Source organism: Trachypithecus francoisi, unplaced genomic scaffold (genome assembly GCF_009764315.1).
Source record: "Trachypithecus francoisi isolate TF-2019V2 unplaced genomic scaffold, Tfra_2.0 Lachesis_group3, whole genome shotgun sequence".
NCBI classification, from domain to species: domain Eukaryota; kingdom Metazoa; phylum Chordata; class Mammalia; order Primates; family Cercopithecidae; genus Trachypithecus; species Trachypithecus francoisi.
Window position 1 is genome coordinate 120,256,453 of NW_022681468.1, and position 13,014 is coordinate 120,269,466.

The 13,014-nt window shown below is 45.1% G+C and overlaps 1 protein-coding gene across 2 annotated transcripts in view; it reads right to left on the reverse strand.

The window, feature by feature from the left end:
* Positions 1-2,222: 2,222 nt before the first annotated feature.
* NOX5 (NADPH oxidase 5) overlaps positions 2,223-13,014 on the reverse strand; it is a 42,575-nt gene continuing 31,783 nt past the window's right edge. For both annotated transcript variants that reach the window (XM_033189597.1, XM_033189596.1), the window contains exons 13-16: positions 12,840-12,921; positions 11,695-11,794; positions 3,865-4,031; positions 2,223-2,812 (exon numbers count right to left, since the gene is read on the reverse strand). In XM_033189597.1, coding sequence (XP_033045488.1) covers positions 2,681-2,812; positions 3,865-4,031; positions 11,695-11,794; positions 12,840-12,921 — 481 coding nt within the window. In that variant the 3' untranslated portion in view covers positions 2,223-2,680. The remainder of the gene's footprint in view (positions 2,813-3,864; positions 4,032-11,694; positions 11,795-12,839; positions 12,922-13,014) is intronic.

Genomic DNA, 13,014 nt, shown 5'->3' on the forward strand with positions numbered 1-13,014 from the left:
TGATTCGCTGCCACTCAGGGACCAGTCTCACTTCCTGGGAAACAAAGCCTCTTGAGATCCGTGATTCTGCAGCGCCCTCTCGTGGGCAATTGGAATCTGTCTGGAGAGAAAACCTTAGGACACCGGCATACGGTCGTCACACATGTGGGCATTCATGGATTTTAGAATCGTATGTACAAGTTCTTCCATCTGCTCCCACTCACTGTAATATTAAGTCCTAAACGAACAGCTGACTATTTGTATATACGGGTGGGAGCCTGGTGGAAATCTGTTACAAGACAGCAAAGGACTGAGGACAGGGCTCAAATGTGTTAAGGCGGTGTAGACAGAGACTGGAAAGAATCCAAAATGGTGACATGCGAATGTGTGTGTGCATTGAGTGCATGTGTGAGACAGCCTGTGCTAAACAGATTCTGCCACGTTTCCAAATGATTTGGGCACACCCTCTTTACATCCTCCAGCCTAAGTCAGGACACTCGCTTTAGTTTCCTTCTGTGCTCCAGAGAGTGTTTTGTCCAAGCCTTCCCAAGCCTGGTGCAGAGGGGAAAGTACAGACTCAACAGAGGGAAAGAGGTTCCAAGAGTGTGTGGCCTCAGGCTGGTGAAACTCCAGGTGTGAGTTTCCCCGGTGGGCTGTGTGCCTCCCCAGGCTTGCTGGAAATTAAACACAATCCGGTTGGAAGGCCCCAACACCAGGTCTCCTGGCCTTGTTGACTCCCGGTCCCGGTAGATGGAGGCTCGGTGCAAGTGTGATCCCCACTTTCCACCCACCCAAATCGAATTAGCCTCTACTAGACTGCAGGACTGGCAGCCAGGCCCCACTCCTCCTCTCATATTCTTCTTCTTGTTCCTCCTCACATCTTAGAGACGACATCCTCACTCCCATCCTGATCTGTCCCAGTCCCCAGGGCATGTTTTGCCTTCCCCTCCCTGGGGCTTGCCTCAGCTTCTTCCTCCACCATCCCTTCCTATTGCTCCTTTCAAAAGACAGCTTTCCCCTACCCTCATTCTTCCATCCACCCAACTGGCTCATCCCCTGCACGTCACACCTAACCCCCTCCCCGCCCCCAATCTGCTGCATCCCAGCCCCACTAAGCTTAGATAAGGGATGTCATCGTCCAGGTTATGATCTGGCTTCTTCACCTCCCCCTTCCCAACCATGGACTTCCAACCCATGGAAAAGAAAGGTGCCAGCTACCATCCCATTGGAAAGTGCCTGGTTCCAACCCCATGATGGCAGCCTTGGGGAAGGGTGCTTTACACTGTCAAGAAGAGAACCTAGCAGGACTGACTGCAAGGTGGAGGATGCCCAGGAAATGTGGGGCTCACAGGACCTCATGGTGTGGCACAGATGGAAATGTCCAGATCAGATGGAGGAGGTGAGGCCCCCCCGTCCTCTGCTCTGGGCCGCTCCTCCCCATAGTATGTGCTGAGAGAGCCTTTGATGCCTCTGCTGTTCCCTCCTGTCCAGACAGGGACAGATGCAAACAGAGGCTGGAAAACAGAGATAGAGGGAGCCAGGATGAAGAAAAGTGACGTAGACGCACGAAAGCCTGGAGCAGCAAGGAGCTGCACTGCAGTGGGGGAGGAATGTCTTGAGCACTTGGCATCTCATTTCACCTCACAGCAACTGTGACTGAGGGATGGCATCAGCCCATTTCACAGGCGAAAAAAACAGACATGGGGAAGCTTCCAGGGCCACACAGTCGGGGTGTGGCTGAGCTGAGCTTCCAGGCTCAGCCTGCTTCATCTCCAGGCACTTGGCCTGTCCATGATACAGAAAGAGGCACGAAAAGAGGCTGTCTCCATCTTGTTTCTCAAGTGACTCAGCACACAGAGAGAAGGAAGAGGCCAGCACACAGAGACTGGAGAGGCTCTGAGGGACGTGCCAGGAGAGACAGGGAGATGAGGAGACGAAGACACAAGGAGGGGCAGGGAAAGATCCTGCTTATTTCTCCTGATGCAAATGGATTTGGTGGAAAATACATATTTCAGGTTTCATTCCCAGATCATCAGAATCAGAATTTCTGATAGGGGGACCAAGGAATGTGCATTTAAAGAAGGTTCCTCCAAGTGGCAAAGTGTGCTGAGATATCTTCACCTAACTTGAAAATGCATGCAAAAAATCAGGTAAGTTGACAGATGGAAAGAAGAAGGAGGAACTGATGGATAATATGTGATAAACAGAGCAAAATATTAACTGAGGAGTCTAGAAAGTAGGTAACACTGTTCACTGTATGATTCTCCTCACTTTCTGTATGTTTGAACAATTTTATAAGATGCTGGAGAAACAAGCTTCCTAATGACTGTGATGATTGGGCAGGTTTGGGACCATGGATGTAGGGGAAGGCTCCGTCAGAAAATGTCTGGAGGAGTGGTTGCCCTCGGCCCCTCGAACCCCACCCTCAAGCTCCAGTCACCAGCCTCTGGTTTCCTCAGTTTCACAGCAACCCCAGAATCTACAGCAGACTGAACAAGGCACTGTCCCTTCCCCTGGGTTCTAGAGGAAGTTCATTTGTCCCTTGGGGTCTCCTGTTCTCTGCGTTGAGCAGGATTAGGGGGTCCCTAGGCTTTGTCTTATTGGGTGGATTGTCTGAGGCTGGTCCTTGTGGGGGTGTTCATACTAATGCGATGAAGCAGACCCATGGTGTGGATTTGGGGCAGAGCTTGGAGAGGTGAGGCTAGAAATTCTCTTGGAAAAATCGGAAGCTGAACTTCTCACAATGGCCCTTCAGCACCTTGGCCAGAGCTGGGGAGCCACAGAAGAAGACCTGCACCTTGCCTTTCTTCTCAGCAGCCACTTTCTGGAACACCTGGAGTCAGTGGGGTTGAGGAAGAGAAGAGGGAAGATAAGTGGAGTTGCTGACTCACCAGTGGCACAACTGCCTGGAGGTAACAGCATAACAGGTCAGCAGCAGTAAGCATCCCCATTTTACACAAGGAGCTGCATGGCACAGCTGCTGGATTTTACAGCAAAGTTCGACACTCAGCCGTTCAACTAAGAACCATTTGTTCAATTGGCAACATAACCCAGAACCCCAGGGAGGGGACCAGGGCCAGAAATAAGTAAGACCCAGGCTCTCCACTCAAGGATCTGCAACTGTGGGAGACAGGCACTAAATTAGATATGCAGAGAGATGCATACAGTGCTCTGGGACTCCTGTGGGAGTCTGAACCTGGTGTCAGTCCCCAGGGCTGGCCACCTGCTGTGATTTAAGTATCTTTCCTGATGTCAGTCTTTCCCCCAGAGAGGACCCTTTTCTACCCCAAATTCTGCTTATGAATTGCCTTTTTCTGAGAGTCCTCTTTGATGCCCAAGCACTCACCACGGACATTCCCCTCCCACTCAGCTGTCATGACCCAGACATGGGGTCATCTGCAGCACTTTTAAAAGCAGCACCTTCTGGGCCATTTCCTGCAAACTGTATACCCTGATAGGTAAGTGTTCAGGGAAGGAAAATAATAACAAAACCAATCTGAGAAATAAAATAAAAGGATTGCAAACTATTTCATGTCTCTGTGCCTCAGTTTCCCCATTTGTAACAGGAGATGATAAGATTTGGTGTTTTTCCAGGTCCTTGTCCTCTCAGGCCTTCTGACACTGGTCCATAGGGAGTCAAAGCTGCAGGGGTTTTTGAGGTCATAGAGACTAGCTTCCTCTCTGAACAGATGGGGAAACTGAGGCTAATGATGGAACAAAGGCTAGTGATAAAGCCAGTGTAGGTGCCCTGTTTACCTTTTGCACCATGAGGTCCCTGCTGGACTCTGAACTCTTAACCTCACACTTTGCCCCTGACTTTGCCCCACCGCTGCCTCGGGCTCTCAGCTTCATATCTGCAAGCTGCAGGGCTCCAGTTGGCATTACCTTGCTCCAGTCAGGCCGCCCAGGCTGGGTGCGCGTCTGCAGCCCCGTGATGGAGTCTTTCTTCTCCTTGTTGGCCAAGAGGTCAAGGGCCATCTGCAGGCCAATGGCCTTCATGTCATTCTTGCCCAGTGCAGATGTCATGTACATATGCAGCTCCAGGAAGCGGTCTGTTGGGTAGGGGATGAGGACTGCACTGAGGGTCTAGCACCCATGATGGGTGCAGGGCAGTATGCCAACCACTGCTTTACCCTGGGGCTTGGAGGGAGACCCATAGGTCTTTTGCACAGGATCTGTCATGTGACCAGTGCCATGGAGAGGAAAGGCAGCCCGTTGCTTGAGCTGGCCCTACTATGTGCATGGCACACATTAGTTACTTTATATGTACTAAGGTGAGCCTCACAACCACTCCAAGAGTTAGATCTTTTATATTTATTTATTTAGTATTTTTGTAGAGATAGGGTTTCACTGTGTTGCTCAGGCTGGTCTTGGACTCAAGCAATCCACCCACCTCAGCCTCCCAAAGTGCTGGGATTACAGGTGTGAGCCACTGTGCCTGGCCAAGATCTTTTGTATTTATAGAAGAAGAAATGCATCCCAGGGCAGTGAGCATGGCAGTCTCTGGGCTCCAAAGCTCATGCCCTTCTGTGCCTTACATGTCTGTCCTCATCCTGGCTGGGGACACAAGCCACACACATGAAAAGGTAATTTGGACTAAAGGGTCAAGGGCCAAGTGAATGGATCATAGCATGAAGGCTACTGATATGCAGGGAAGGGCTAATGCAGACAGAGCTGCTTCCCAGAAGTGATGGGAACTGGGTTAGGCCTGGGACAAGGGGTGAGAGTATAAGCAGAGGTGAAGGGAAGGCATGCTAAGTAGGACTAGTGTGAGCACAGAGTGAGAGGCTGGAACAAATGCAATGTTGGCGGGGCAGGGTGTGGGGCCCAGCTGGAGCCCCTCGGATGGGAGCAAAAGGAGATGGGACTGGAAACAGATTGAGGCCAGAATGAGAAGGGTCTTGAATGCCCAGCTAGGAGAGAGGGGAAGGTTGAGAGTAACTGAGTAGGGCGTAACATAATGAAACAGCGCTTTAGGAAGGGGCATCAGATTGCTGAGGAGATGGGGAAGGAGACTGGCACAAAAGAGCCCACGAGGCCAGAGAACCTGCAGTTCTGCGCCACAAAGTTATAGGTCTGCTGGGATACTGATCCTTCAGCACTCAGGAGCTCCCAGGTGGGCACCTCTGTGTTCCATACTCAGACGTGACATAAGAATGTTATCATTTTTATGCGTGCCATGATGAGAAAAAGACTGGTGAGTGCTGCCTTAGGCTTGAGTGTCGGTTCAAGCCAGAGTTGACAGGGCCTGATCTAGGATGTGGGAAGGAGCATTCCCGAGCTGACGATCACCTCATTCTTCTCCTCTTCGTCTCTTCCCTTACACCCACACTAAAGGAGCTTTGCCATTCCAACGTGCTTTTTTATTGTTTCCTAAGTCACCATCAGCCCATTTTTCATTTGGCCTAAGGTCTTAGCCGCTGTTACAATGCAAATGGCCCTAGGAGGGATAGCACATTTCATGTCACATGTCACTTAACCCCTAGTCATGCTGGATGGTGTGGGAGGGAGGGAGATGTATTATGAGATGCCCACCTGGAGGACCCCCTGCTTCTTACCCTGCCTCAGAGTCACCATACCCCAGAGAGGGGTAAGAGGAGGGAAGGGGAGACACCATGGTGGGAGGGAAAGATAAAGGGGCTGTGGAGGATGACCTGGCGTGGTTTTCACCCTCTCCATCCAGTTGCATTTGAGACAACCATCTAATTTCTGGACACTTTCCTAAGAAAATCATCCAAAGCAAGAAAAAAATTATGTGCACAAATATATTAATTTCAGCATTTGTATGATTATGGAGAATGAGGAATAAACAAAATGTCCAGTAGTAGGAGCTTGGTTAAATAATTTATGGTATAACCACTAACTATACCATTCATTATATAGCCATTAAATACTACTACTACTTTTATTAAACAGTTATCACTACCAGCACTTCTACTACAAATAAATTTATTAAGCAGTTATTATTACCACCACCACCACCACTAAATTTATCAAGCATTTTATTAAGCTCCAGTCACTGTTCTACGTGTTCTGCAGATGACATCTCATCTAATTCCCATGACAATCCTATGAGGTGGGTACTAGTAGCATCCAGATTTTTCAGATAACTGCTTTCAAGGCAAACTGGTTAAATAATATGCCCAAGGTTCTATAGCTATTAAGGGTAGAGTAAAGATACAAACTTAGAATAATTGACGCTTAAGCTATAGAAATTAAAAATTATAAACCAAAAATTATTTAATGCAAACCTTGACGTATAATTAAAGTTGAAATCAGAAGCCACAAATTTCAGCTGCAGTTAATGAGAAACCCTGAAAGAAATTTGATGTGATAGAGTTGTTGACTCGAGTGGCTTTGAGAATGCAAAGCAGTGGGTTAGCTGTTACCCTTTGTTTACACAGATTAGGAAGAAGCAAACAGCAAATATTTATATGCCAGTAACTAGAAAATTTAAATTAAATTTAAACTTTTCCTTCAGCTTGTCATCATAAAATTGAGTTTCTAATGAATTAATATCAGTAAAAGCATTTAAGAAAAAGAAGTCAATGGTATATAAATATTTGCTGTAATCGTTATTTACAAGAAAGGGCAAGGAGCTTTACTGAACTATTCTAAGCTTGAAGAGTTATCTTCCAAAGACTGTTGACTTGAACTTTAAGGTTCTGAATGTTTGTTATAGTAAACTAGATCTGTTTGGATAGTTTCTTGTAGAAAACTCTGTTTGATTACTTGAACGTATAAACTGTATTTATCATAGGAATTTGAATTCACTCATGACAACCTTGTGATAATTAAAGAGTCAAATACGTTCTAGTTCTAATGAACTCAACAAGTCTAAAACACTACACCAATTCTCTTAAAAAGTCAGAAACATATCTAAAGATATTTCTCCTTCTATAAATTAAAAGGAAAACAAAACAATGACTTTAAGAGATTAACATTTAAATATAGTGTAAATCCTCAGTATGCCACAAAGATGTCCATTAAGACTATGATATGATCCAGAGAAATATTTCACCATACTTAATAATGATGAGAGTAAATGCTTAGTAAAATATGTAGAATACAGCAAACATTTGGGCAGTGAGGAGGGAGAGGTTGGAGAGGTTGAAGGGAAGACATTCAAGCCTTCTTTTCTTTTTGAGATAGGGTCTTACTCTGTTGCCCAAGCTGGAGTGCAGTAGTGCTATCATGGCTCACTGTAGCCTCAAACTATTGGCCTCAAGTGATCCTCCCACCTCAGCCTCCCAAGTAGCTAGGGCTACAGGTGCATGCCACCATGCTTAGCTAGTTTTTTTTTAAATTTTTTTTTGTAGAGACAGTGTGTGCCTATGTTGCCCAGGCTAGTCTCAAACTTGACCTCAAGCAATCCTCCCTTGGCCTCCCATAGCACTGGGATTACAGGCGTGAGCCACCAGGCCAAACCTTCATTTTTGATAAAAGTATAAAAGAAGTGACCAAACAGTTAAAGACTTCATATATACTAAGGTATTTAATCTTTTTTTTAAAAAAATACGAATGGAAGGAAAAAAGGGTGTCTAATCTTTTTTTGTTTTTGTTTTTGTTTTTTGAGACATAGTCTTGCTCCTCACCCAGGCTGGAGTGCAGTGGCGCAATCTCGGCTCACTGTAAGCTCTGCCTCCTGGGTTCACACTGTTCTCCTGCCTCAGCCTCCTGAGTAGCTGGGACTACAGGCGCCCACCACCACGCCCGGCTAATTTTTTGTATTTTTAGTAGAGATGAGGTTTCACCGTGTGAGCCAGGATGGTCTCAATCTCCTGACCTCATGATCCACCCACCTCAGCCTCCCAAAGTGCTGGGATTACAGGCGTGAGCCACCGTGCCCGGCCAGGGTGTCTAATCTTTATCTTAGATCATTCTCTAAACTTTTTGATTGTCACTCATCAGAAAAAAGGTTGAGCATTAACCCCCAATAAATGTATCTGTTTATCCATGTTTGTCTCTACTTACAGCTTGTGTACATCAAAAATATATGTTCCAGGCCAGGTGCAGTGGTACATGCCTGTAATCCCAGCACTTTGGGAGGCCAAAGCTGGTAGATTACTTGAGCTCAGGAGTTCAAGATCAGCCTGAGTAACCTGGAGATATCCCATCTACAAAAAAAGGAGATTAGCTGGGCATGGTGGTGCACACTTGCAGTCTCAGTTACTTAGGAGGCTGAGGTGGGAGGATCACTTGAGCCCGGGAGGCAGAGGTTGCAGTGAGTGCCACTGTACTCCAGCCTGGGTGACGGAGCCAGACCCTGTCTCAAAAAAAAAAAATGAAAAATTTACATTGCAGTAAAGTGAACCACATTTACCCTTCCACCTGAAACAACCAGAAAAACGTACAAAACACATGAAACAATGGTTTCCAGACATCGGTCAGCAGGTGGCACGGGACTGTCATTGCTGAGAGAAGAGAAACAGATGAAGTAAGCCCTACAACAGCCCTGCTTATTGCCTGATGCAGTCTCCTGAGGCGAGGAGACAGAAACTGGCATTCACAGAGGCCGAGACAGCCAGAATACCAGGCGCAAGACTGGAAAAGGGAACTGCAGAAAGGAAGAGAGGGAAGGAGGAAAGGAGAGAAGGAGCTGGGAATAGTTTGTGTTCCCACTAAAAGCGAAGAGGCTTTGCCATATATAGGGCATGAGGTAGAGTCCTACCCCACACTAAAGACTGCTCTAGACTCACCCCAATAGAAGTTAAAAGTGGGCCTCAAGAAGACCCACAGTCTTACATAATTTAACTGTGCACCAGAACGAAGTGCAGTACTATTTAAAGAAATAACACAAAATCCAGGCCAGTGGCTCACGCCTGTAATCCCAGCACTTTGGGAGGCAGAAGCGGGCGGATCACTTGAGGTCAGGAGTTTGACACAGCCTGGCCACCATGGTAACACCCCATCTCTACTAAAAATACAAAATTAGCTGGGCGTGGAGGCGGGCACTTGTAAGCCCAGTAGCTTGCAAGACTGAGGCAGAAGAATTGCTTGAATCTGGGAGGCGGAGGTTGCAGTGAGCTGAGATCGCACCTGAGCGACACAGCGAGATCCAGTCTCAAAAAAATAAAAAATAAAATAAAATAATAAAGAACACAAAATCCATAACACAACAACATAAAATTCATAATGTCTGGCATCAAAGAATAAATTATCGGGCATGCAAAGAAGCCAGAAAATACAATTTAACCTGGAGAAAATTAGTAATTAGATACAGACTCGTAAGTGACAGAGATGATAGACATAATAGACAAAAATGTTGAAATAATTAATGAATGTGCTCAAGAACATCAAAGCAAAATAAAACAAAACAAATATGATGGTCGGGCGTGGTGGCTCATGCCTGTAATTCCAATACTTTGCGAGTCTGAGGCGGGAGGATCGCTTGAGCCCTTGAGTTCAAGATAACCAGCCTGAGCAACATGGTGAAACCCCTTCTCTACAAAATACAAGGAAATCAGCCAGGCATGGTCATGCATGCCTGCAGTCTCAACTACTTGGAAGGTTGAGATGGGAGGATTGCTTGAGCCCAACCTGCAGTGAGGCACAATCACACCACTGCACTCCAGCCTGAGTGACAGAGTGAGACTCTGTCTCAAACAAAACAAAACAAAATAAAACAAAACAACAAATATGTCAACAGGAGAAATGGAGGATGTAAGAGAGACCCAAATAGAACATCTGGAGAAGAAAAATACAGTAACAAATGAAAAATACATTGGGTAGAATCAACAGCTGTTTTAAGTCCTTTGGCTTTTTATGTACATTTCAGAATCAGCTAGTCAATCTCTATTTTTCAAAAATCCTGCTGGGATTTTTATTAGGATGGGAATAATAGATAATATGCTACAGAAGAAAAGATCAGCGAACTTGAAGACATAGCAATAGAAACTATCCAAAATGAAGCAGAGAGAGAGAGAAAGAAAGAGAAGAACAGAGACTCAGTGACCTGTGGGATAATATCAAACTGTGTAACTGAAGTGGCAAGAAGGGGAAGAGGAAGTAAACAAACAAAAAACAGATAAACATGTTTTTTCAAACAGCTGGAAAATTTTCAAATCCCATGAAATCCATAAGCCCATTAAGCCAAGAAGTTCAATGACCTCCAAGTATAAGAAACATAAAACCACACCAAGGCACATCATAACAAAATTACTGAAAACCAGTGACAAAGATAGAAATTTACAAGTGGTGAGATTTTTAAAAGAAACATGTATGGGGGAACAAAGGTAATGGCACCAATCATCTTGTCAGAAAGGGTGCAGGTCAGAAGACAATGAGGAGGTATCTTCAAAGTAATGAAAGAAAACATAATCAACTGGTGATAATATCTTTCAAAAATCAAAGTGTGATAAGGTGTTTGCAGTCAAAAGCCAAAAGAGTTTCTCACCAGCAGACCTGCACTACAAAGAACCATCAGTTCTTCAAGCAGAAGGAAAACTTTCCCAGACGGAAATCTCAACCCAAGCACAAAAAGTGTAAAGAACCCAGAAATGGTAAATATGTGTATAAAAATAAAAAATTTGTTTTTCTGATTTTTAAATTTCTTTTTAAAAGATAATTGGACAAATGGTGGTACACCCATAAAATGGAATACCACTTAGCAATGAAAAGGAATGAATGACTTACTGATACATGCAACAACACAGATAAATCTTGAGGGTATTATGCTAAGCGAAAGAAGTCAGATGGAATAGACTACATATTATATGATTCCATTTATATAAGATGCTGTAAGAGGCAAAATTGTAGTGATGGAAAGCAGACCAGTGGTTGCCAGGGGTTACAAGTCAGGGGAGGGTGTTGACTGCCAAACAGGAAGAGGAAATTTTCAGGAGTAATGGAAAGAAATGCTCCATATTTTGATTGCAGTGGTGGTTACACTACTGTATGTATTTGTCAAAATGTCATTGTATTCATTGTATGCTTAAATTGGTAAACTTTATTGTATGTAAATTATACTTCAAAAGCCAAACATAAATTAGTGTGAATAAGAATCGTTTGAGGGGCATGTTAAAATGTACATTCCTGAGCCCGACTCTCAGAGAATCCATCTGATTTGGAAGGTCTGGGGTGAGTCCTAGGAATTTAAATTTTCAACATGTGCCTATTCTGAATTAATAGATATGTCACGAAAAAGATAAATTATAAAAATAAAGAAATATATTTTTATAAAATGTGAATAAGAAAACAAAAATTGGAAGGGAATCCTTTAAAATGCCTGGCATCATCTGGATAGCTGGATGAGATTATGAGGGCTTTTTTTTCCCCCTTCTATTTTTCAACTTTACAAAATATTACATTTTAATAGAACCTCTCCCCATCCTACTTCTCAAGATATGGAATAAACACCTTCTTAAAAAGACTGAATTAGCCTGGGCAATATAAGGAGATTTCCTCTCTACAAAAAAAAAAAAAATAGCTGGAGTGGTGGCCTGCACCTGTGGTTCCAGCTACTCCGGAGGCTGAGGCAGGAGGATTGCTTGAACCTGGGAGTTAGAGGCTGCAGTCAGCCATAATCATGCTACTGCACTTCAGCTTGGGTGACAGAGTGAGACCTTGTCTCAAAACAAAAAGCCTCTGAGTTCGCTTAACGGTTAAATGGTTCATTTTAGGTTACGTGGGTTTCATATCAATAAATTATTTTTTTGAAGATGCTGAAAGCCCCTGTCCCACTCCCACTGCCCTCAGGCCCTGTCCCTCTCTTACCATGTTGAGTCTCCTGGGCCTGGTCCATCTCCAGTTTAGTCAGCAGGCTCACAAACCACTCAAAAGACCGCTGGTCTCTGTTGATCCAGATAAAGTCCACCTAGGGGGAGAGGCCCGTCAGCTCAGCGGCTGGGTCTCCCTCATCTGCAGGAGGCTCACATCTGTAATCCCTCGGACCCATATGACCACCCTGAAGTAAGCAGGGAACATTCACATACCCATTTAAGGGAGGGAAAAACCAAGGCTCATAGAGGTGAGCAGCCATGCCCAGATCACAGAGCAGCATGGCACCAGAACCAGGTTTCTGACCCCAAGGCGGGGAAATTCTCTAATATCTTCTATTGTTTACAACAAACAGTGTGTTGAAATACTAGCTTAGGATAGCCAGAAAAACATAAATTACTTTTTAAGAAACTCTTCTAAGTGGCATATACAGGATGATGAATTTTCAAAAGGCAAACATGTTTTCATTATTATTTGATTATATTATTTTCATTATTATTATTATTTTTTTTTTTTTTTTGAGACAGAGTCTCACTCTGTCACTCAGGCTGGAGTGCAGTGGTGTGGTCTCAGCTCACTGCCACCTCTGCCTCCTGGGCTCAAGTGATCCTCCCACCACAGTCTCCCAAGTATCTGGGACCACAGGTGCCCGCCACCACACCCAACTAATTTTTTGTATTTCTGGTAGAGACGGGGTTTCACCATGTCGCCCAGGCTGGTCTTGAGCTCTTGGGCTCAAGTGATCTGCCTGCCTTGGCCTCCCAAAGTGCTAGGATTACAGGCATGAGCCACCATGCCCGGCCAGTATGTTTTCATTGTTAAAACCACCATAGCGTCATGGATAGGTAGCATTATGGCTGTAACTGAATCCAGACTGCCTGGCTTTCAAGCTATGCAACCTTTAATGAAATGTTCAGAACATGTCTCAGAGGTGATGGGAACACTGAAGCAGGGGCGGGGCTCAGACATTCAGGAGGCACCAGGAGAACTCATTTAAGAGAATTCAGGGTATCGTGGGGAAAGAAAGATCCCATCAGGGATCACCTATCCGCTCCTACCTTTGCACAGGAGGGTGGGCTCCTATTTTAGGAGGTGTCCAGGGGAGAAGGTCTGGAGGGCTGCCTGCAGGAGGTGGTACTCACCTTTTGGAGCTTCATGTTGTCTTGGACACCTTCCATCCAGGAGTGCTGGCAGTTGGGGCAAGTATGCTTTCTTTTCTGGTGTCTGAGGGGAGGCAGGAGGAACAGGTGGTAAATTTGGGGCGAGACTTTTCAAGACCCCAGAGAATAGTTCAGGGGACAGGGAGCAAGGGTGGGG